The sequence below is a fragment of the Henckelia pumila genome, chromosome 1 (assembly GCF_033568475.1).
Source record: "Henckelia pumila isolate YLH828 chromosome 1, ASM3356847v2, whole genome shotgun sequence".
In the NCBI taxonomy this organism is placed as follows: Eukaryota; Viridiplantae; Streptophyta; class Magnoliopsida; order Lamiales; family Gesneriaceae; genus Henckelia; species Henckelia pumila.
In genome coordinates, this window is record NC_133120.1 from 93977093 (window position 1) to 93985885 (window position 8793).

General features: G+C 27.1%; 1 protein-coding gene across 1 annotated transcript; it reads left to right on the forward strand.

The window, feature by feature from the left end:
* The first annotated feature begins 6708 nt into the window (after window positions 1-6708).
* Window positions 6709-8495, forward strand: LOC140875254 (transcription initiation factor TFIID subunit 9). Its single transcript, XM_073278907.1, has 3 exons — window positions 6709-6927; window positions 7323-7604; window positions 7953-8495. Exons 2-3 carry the CDS (start codon window positions 7344-7346, stop codon window positions 8244-8246), a joined length of 555 nt encoding a protein of 184 aa, XP_073135008.1. The 5' UTR covers window positions 6709-6927; window positions 7323-7343; the 3' UTR covers window positions 8247-8495.
* The last annotated feature ends 298 nt before the right edge of the window (window positions 8496-8793 follow it).

Consider the following 8793-nt stretch of genomic DNA (forward strand, 5'->3'; position numbering starts at 1 on the left):
GCCGATTTAATTCTTCCCAAGTATTCAGCTGGATTTCGTCGGTTGGCTTTGTAATTGTCCATTTATCCGGCGGGTTTTGTTGATTTTTTGCTCGATCTAATTTCTTATTTTTTGTGTGAATTCCACCGACTTTGATTTAGTTAACGAACGTGGTAGAATAAGAATAACCGTGATTTTTTAAAAGAAATAATTTTTGCTATATTGCAAATGAATACATACATATAATTTATTTCATTTCTCATTCAATAACAATATTTTACATAATTTATCTATGACCACAAATAACCATGATTTTCAATGTTTTTATGCTTGATTTTCACCGGATTCATTTCTTTTCATTGGTTTGTTTCTTCTTCCTTCGATCAAATTCAACCATGCTTTTATCATACATCGTGGTTTCTTTCTCATTGTTGAATTTAATATTGATTATTAACTTTATTTGAGTTTTTTTTTTTCACGTTGTCTTCTTCTTTTGTTTATATGATCGTTGTTCAAGCATCATGTCTTCCTCTTTTTTACTTCCTCCTTATTTTAAAAGTTATTTGGTCCTTCCACATTTTTCGCCACCATTGACAACATATCAATTTTTTTCTATAACTAATTTTTTTAAAAAAATTGAATAGAAACTCGCGTAGTTCCTTGATGGTTTATAAAGAATAGTTTTTTATTTCATCCAAGTTTTTCTTGAACTTTTATACTCATGATTATATGTGTTGCAAGCATACAATATAGATAAAAAAAATCAATATATTTCAAAATATTTATATTTAAGTGTCAAAGTAAATGTATAGAATCATTATTTAAGAATTATGTTGAAACTAATATATATATCATAATTAAGATCTAAAGATTAAGATAAGAATTGTGATGAAAATCTTAATAAACAAATAGTGTAAGTACAAAAGACTAAGTATGGTAATTAATTGTGAACAACTTTTTGTCTAATAAATTAGAAATTTTTCAATATATGTGCTTAATTAATGATAAAGTTTTTATTATAATATGTTGATAATTGTTTTTTCGTATGAGTTAGTGTGATTGAGTCCTTATGAGCATGTTTTTTTTCTACCTTAAATTCTAATAATAATGTTTTGTGATTTAAATATCAAATTAAACAAATTATCAAAATTAAAACTAATAAAAAAATTCAAGAATATTTGGTTATTCGATTAGTAACATGTTTGTTAGTTTGCTAAATTAATAAATATGAAACTCATATTCAATGAGTTTGACAAAAAGTCGTGTAGAATAAAATATAATTTCAGTGAAATTGATCAATCATAGAAGAAGACACGTTCGTTACACGTGGACATAGTTCTATTTGCACCAAAATTAGATAATTCAAATAATATTAAAAATAACAAGTATATAATTTTTAATTCATATTAATCACTCGTACGTCATTAACTTTGAAAAAATTCATTCTTTTCCTATTTTTTTCTCTTTAGATTAGCTTTAACTTACTTATTTTTTTATATAATATATATGCTGTTTTAAGACATTTGCGGTTTTTGTTTTTGATTTCATTTCGGGAAGAAGCGTAAAAAATATGAAAAATTGTGAGTTTATGATTAAATTTCAAGTTAACTTTTATTTTTTTATTTAGTTTTAAGTTAAATTTTATTTTATTTTAATATTATTTAACTTTTAAATTTTAAATAATAAATATTTAACGTATATAATTTTTTTGGAAAATGCATGCATTGTTGGTCCAGTGTATGTGATTCTTTATGATTTTGAGTTATGTTACCAATACCACTAGTGTTAATTTTCTATCTTTTTTTTTTTTTTTATAATTTTAATAATTTTCATTGCAAGTGCTGATGTGACAACACACACATGTCAAGAACATATTGATGTCATATCCAAAAAATGAATAAAATTTTCAAACACACAAAAATAGCACGCCAAGACTAAAATTAAACAATATAGAGGACTAAAATCACAAAGAGTCAAAACACACGACCAAAAATATTTATTTTCAAAAATTTTAACCAAAAACACTAAAAGCATTGAAACAAATTACAACACATATTCAGAAATTTGTAAGATTTATGCTTTTATTCTTAAATTTGTATATTTATGCGTTAATTAACATTTTGATTGATTTGATATAATTAAAATTATAGCAAAACATAAAAACATATTTTCACGTTTAATGTCACTCTAAATTGCTTAAAGTCATGAAGTTTTGACATTTAATCATGAGCTTTGTCATGTTTCATGTTTTTTAAATCTTGTATAAAAATAGAATTTATTGCACCAAACCTCCATGTAAAATATTGAAAATACACACTTCACCATGTGAAATTTTAATAGGCATCCTAGTTCTTAACCTTTTGTAATAGTTGCACGTTTAACTCTTGTCACGACAATTTTGTTAAACACACGCTGTTTTTTGCGCCAGAATTAATGTAATAATTTTGATATCCACTCAAATATATCATCCACATCAGAATACATAATTTTTTTTAACAAAATACACGTGATGTATTTGAGTAAATATGAAAATATTACAATAAAATGACATTTTCGTACTATAAACCTAATATTGTATCATAGACCTAATATTATAAAAAAAATGGTTGAGTAGACTCGGTAACAATGTGCGCTCAATAACTCGCTGTGACAAGTGTTAAATGTGCAACTATAACAAAAAGTTAAGGGCTAGAGTTCCTATTAAAATTCACATGGAAGAAATGTGTATTTTCAATATTTCACCGGGACGAGTTTGGAGCAATATTAAACTCTATAAAAATATATATGGAATGCAATATCTAATTTGTAATTTATAAAAATAGCATTTCTGACATTTTCTTACTATAGACCTAATATTGTATCATAGACCTAATATTATAAAAAAAATGGTTGAGTAGACTCGGTAACAACACGTGCTCAATAACTCACCGTGACAAGTGTTAAACGTGCAAATATTACAAAAGGTTGAGGGCTGGGGTGCCTATTAAAATTTCACATGGAAGAAATATGTATTTTCAATATTTCACATGGGCGAGTTTGAAGCAATATTAAACTATATAAAAATATATGTGGAATGCAATATCTAATTTGTAGTTTATAAAAATAGCATTTCTGACAAGAAGCATCGCGTTGCTATCGCCTCTTTGTATATTTATGTGTTAATTATTTTATTGATTGATTTGATATAATTAAAATTATAGTAAAACATACAAACATTTTTTCACATTTAATATAATTCTAAAATGCTTAATCTAACCAGTTTTGACACTTAACCATGAAATTTTCTAAAAGTATATATGGAAGGCAATATCTAATCTGTAATTTATAAAAACATTAATTTTTTTGAGAATAAACTTGAATAAAAAAATTAAATCAAATAAGAAAAATAGAAAACAATAAAACACATTAATTTTAAAATAAATTTTAAATTTTTATTTGAAGGAGTGCATGATGTAATTTTTAAAATAAATTAGTTAATTGAAGAGTCACGTGAATAAATAATTGGAAAAAAAAAAGAAACATTAATTAGGTAGCTAGTAATGAAAAAGGGTAACCATGTAAATTTCACAAATAAACTCACATATTTATATATGTAATGTAATAGATTAATTATTTTATTGATTGATTTGATATAATTAAAATTATAGTAAAACATACAAATATTTATTCACGTTTAATATAATTATAAATTGCTTAATCTTGTAAAGTTTTGACACTTAACCATGAAATTTTCTAAAAGTATATACGAAAGTCAATATCTAATCTGTAATTTATAAAAATAGTTTTTTTGAGAATAAACTTGAATAAAAAAATTAAATCAAATAAGAGAAAGAGAAAACAATAAAACATTTTAATTTTAAAATAAATTTTAAATTTTTATTTGAAAAAGTGCATGATATAATTTTTAAAATAAATTAGTTAATTGAAGAGTCACATAAATAAATAATTGGAAAAAAAAGAAACATTAATTAGGTAGTAATGGAAAAGGGTAACCATAAAAATTCAAGTACATTTTCGTACTATAGACCTAATATTGTATCATAGACCTAATATTATAAAAAAAATGGTTGAGTAGACTCGGTAACAACGCGTGCTCAATAAATCGTCGTGACAAGTGTTAAACGTACGTGAAACTATCAGAAAATGTTAAGGGCTAGGGTGACTATTAAAATTTCACATGAGAAAATGTGTATTTTCAATATTTAACAGAGGCGAGTTTGGAGCAATATTAAACTCTATAAAAATATATATGGAATGCAATATCTTTTGTAATTTATAAAAATAGAATTTCTGACATTTTCGTACTATATACCTAATATTGTATCATAGACATAATATTATCAAAAAAAATGGTTGAGTAGACTCGGTAACAACGCGTGCTCAATAACTCATCGTGACAAGTGTTAAACGTGCAACTATTACAAAAAGTTTAGGGCTAGGGTGCTTATTAAAATTTCACATGAAATAAATGTATACTTTCAATATTTCACATGGGTGAGTTTGGAGTAATATTAAACTATATAAAAATATATATGGAATGCAATATCTAATTTGTAATTTATAAAAATCGCTTTTCTGACAAGAAGCATCACGTTGCTATCGCCTCTTTGTATATTTATGTGTTAAGTATTTTATTGATTGATTTGATATAATTAAAATTATAGTAAAACATACAAACATTTCTTCACATTCAATATAATTCTAAACTGCTTAATCTTGTAAAGTTTTGACACTTAACCATGAAATTTTCTAAAAATATATACGGAAGGCAATATCTAATCTGTAATTTATAAAAATTGTTTTTTGAGAATAAACTTGAATAAAAAAATTAAATTAAATAAGAAAAAGAGAAAACAATAAAACACATTAATTTTAAAATAAATTTTAAATTTTTATTTGAAAGAGTGCATGATATAATTTTTAAAATAAACTATTTAATTGAAGAGTCACATAAATAAATAATTGGGAAAAAAACATTAATTAGGTAGTAATGGAAAAGGGTAACCATATAAATTCACAAATAAACTCACATATTTATATATGTAATATAAATAGATTAATTATTTTATTGATTGATTTGATATAAATTTTTTTTACAAATGAAATTTGTAGTAAAATTATAATTAAAATTATAGTAAAATTATAATTAAAATATAATTAAAATTATATTTATTGATTTGATTTGATATAATTAAAATTAGAGAAAATTGCATATATCACCCCTATGAAATCGAGTGTTTGCTGATAACCCCCTATGAAAAGTTTTTGAGCTAGAAGCCCCTTATGATTCTAAATCTGTAGCATACACCCCCTTTTGGCTAAAAAATGACTAAATGCCCTTAATGTTATAATACAATTTAATATTAAAATATATTTCGTGTATGACAAATATTATGATAAAATAATTATATATAATTTTCATAGTTATTTAAATAAAATTTGATTATTTTACTCAATTAAATATAGAATTATAAAATAAAATTAATTTAATTATTTATTTATGTAAGGGTATTTTTGTCAATTTTTAACTGAAAAGGGTGTGTATGCTACAAATTTTGAATCACGGGGGGTTATTAGCTTAAAAAATTTCATAGGGTGTTATTAGCAAACTCGGAATTTCACAAGGGTGATATATGCAATTTCCCCAAAAAATTATAGTAATACATACAAATATTTCTTCACGTTTAATATAATTCTAAACTGCTTAATATTGTAAAGTTTTGACACTTAACCATGAAATTTTCTAAAAGTATATACGGAAGGAAATATCTAATCTGTAATTTATAAAAATAGTTTTTTGAGAATAAACTTGAATAAAAAAAATTAAATCAAATAAGTAAAAGAGAAAACAATAAAACACATTAATTTTAAAATAAATTTTAAATTTTTATTTGAAAGAGTGCATGATATAATTTTTAAAATAAATTAGTTAATTGAAGAGTTACATAAATAAATAATTGAGAAAAAAAAGAAACATTAATTAGGTAGTAATGAAAAAGGATAACCATGTAAATTTACAAATAAACTCACATATTTATATATGTAAAATAAAATAGATATATTGATGGGCATTTGACTTTCTATTTTGAGTCTCATATTATTTATTTATCTATCTATTTTGACATTTTATTAAGGCTCATAAATTTTTAAAAGTTCATAAGAAGCGCAAGCCCATTAAACTCTTCAAATATCTACAAATAGCTCTAGTTCTCTTATTTTTAAGGTACGTCATCTACAGTCAAATGTTCTAGTTTTCTAAAACTTTTATTGAACAAATAATGACTTGAATGTCGGAATTTCTTCGTCGGGCAACCTCAACGTCACTCACTTTACTTTGTGATGCATGTAACAACTCACGCAGTTTGTTCTCTGGACTTATTCGAATACTAATCCGGCCAACAAATCTCCACGTATTATCCAAATTTTCTCCAATCGGATAATATAAATTTTTAGCTATATCATATGTATAAGAACTAAGGTATATTATTTTAAAACATTAGATTAAAATCATTAAATCAAATGAGTTAATTATACATTATAATTATAATTATATTATAAATATATATAAATTAATAAATTTCGGACAAAATTAAAATATATATTTGATTTTGATGATAAAATATGAAAACTAAAGATGGAATCGATTTTAATTTAAAATAATAATAATAATAATAATAATAATAATAAGAGAATGCACATATATTTTGACACTATTATTATTAATATAAATCTCTCTTCGGCGCGACTTCTCTCTTCGATTTTTCTCTCCCCTTCTCCCAAACCTACCGCCATCTTCGCCGCCTTCAACCGCCGGAATCCAGAATTGATATGGGGTTTTGTTCCTAGTGATTCAAGATTCGTTTTGATACCAACATTGAAGCATATTTCGCCACTTTAAGCCAAGCCCGCAGCCCTAGTCGCGATTTCGGTTGCGGGTTGTCTTCTCAGGTGATTTTCTTTCGATTCCGATTTCCTCTCGGTTTTTGAGTTAGAATGTGAGCTTTTTAAGAAGCTGCTTCGAATTTAGGAGTTAAAAAGTGCAGCTTCTCCGGCGATTTCATTGAGCTGCCGCCGTGCGACCGCCATTACTTTACTTCAGTTTTTGGTGAATTATTGAGCTTGATTTCCAGTTTTTTTCAAGCCTTGGAGGCTTCCCTGTGAGGAAAAATTCCTGGGCTTGTTAGTTTGTGTGAAGTAGAATTGAAAATTGGTTATCTTTTAACTGAACTTTGATCTTTTCTATGAGTGATTGGGATTGAACTTATGCGTTTTATTGTGTAAATATTAAATTTTTGTGTCATTTTGTGAAAGATTATGCTTGGTAATGTTTTGATTTGTGTCAGTGGGAAGCTTGAGTGTGAAAAATGGCAGAGGGGAGAGAAGAAGACATACCAAGGGATGCAAAGATAGTTAAGACTTTATTAAAGTCTATGAACGTTGATGATTATGAGCCCCGAGTTGTGCATCAGTTTTTAGAACTGTGGTATCGGTATGTTGTCGATGTGCTGACTGATGCACAGGTATACTCAGAGCATTCTGGAAAGTCTACAATCGATTCTGATGATGTAAAGCTTGCAATTCAGTCGAAAGTGAATTTTAGTTTCTCACAACCTCCACCAAGACAGGTAATCTGAACTATATTGTACTCGTGTGTTTATTGTTCTATTGATTGGAAATCGTGGGTGAAGTCACATGGCCATACATATTTATGTTTTGCTTCCATACCTCCAGTAACATTTGGTTTATACTTTTGGTTCGTCTTGGACTTCCAATCCTTTTTACTCCTTTATTCATAAATGTGATTTAGTTAGTTGACTTCTGGAAAAATATTATTTTCTGAATTCAGATGGATATGTACTTTTTCGAATTCTTCCTCTTACTTGATTATGAATGCTGTGTTCGCCAAATATTTGCGGGTATGTGAATTTACCAATGTTCAAACATGATCCTTCTGACTACAAACTCGTTGGCAGATGCTACTGGAGTTGGCCAGGAGCAGAAACAAGATTCCGTTGCCAAAGTCAATCACGCAGTATGGCATCCCTCTCCCTCCAGAACATGATACTTTAATCAGCCCAAATTATCAATTTGCTATCCCAAAGATGCAGGGTGGTCAATCTGTTGAAGAAACAGAAGAAGAGGAAGAAGGTATGGATCCTAATCCCAACGCCTTGCCTGCTTCCAATCTTTCTCAAGACCGCAGTTCTTTGACCCAAGGGACGACCCAACGAGTATCGTTTCCTTTTGGAACTAAACATCCAAGATAACTTTTTCGTATCCGCCACTGCTTTGAGATCTAAGCAGGAGCCTTATTACATGAACCAATTCTCCTATGTCGCTGAAGTGGATTCAAGGCCAATCCTCAAGGTGCGGTGCAGTACCTATATCATGTATTCTAAACGGCAATGCCTTGATCTTTATCCTTGCCTTATGTATTCTAAACGGCAATGCCTTGATCTTTATCCTTGCCCCTTGAAACAGATACCTTCTCAGTTAAAAATTTAAATCTTGTGCTATATGTTTGCTTAATGGGTGCGCTTCTTTTCTTCATATTTGTGGAATATCAAACAAGACAGCACGTGACAAACAAGAGATTAAAATTAAAAGCGGATGCTTAAAGACATTATTCTTCATTGCAGATAGTTTCCCTTATACAATTGTTTATACATCATTATTCTACATCCTTCAAAATTATTTTAATAATTCTAGTATGATTTATCCACATGTAATCTCATCTCACTTAGTAAATGCAGCATATGAGTACTTTCTTGTAAAAATAAAGAGAATTTCAGAACATATTGCCAAAATTGACAA

What these genes read in the sequence shown, in the direction of transcription:
- LOC140875254 (XM_073278907.1), top strand. Translation starts at nt 7,344, where the DNA reads ATGGCAGAGGGGAGAGAAGAAGACATACCAAGGGATGCAAAGATAGTT. An exon ending in CACAACCTCCACCAAGACAG is followed by an intron (nt 7,605 to 7,952) that starts GTAATCTGAACT and finishes ACTCGTTGGCAG; the next exon opens with ATGCTACTGGAGTTGGCCAG.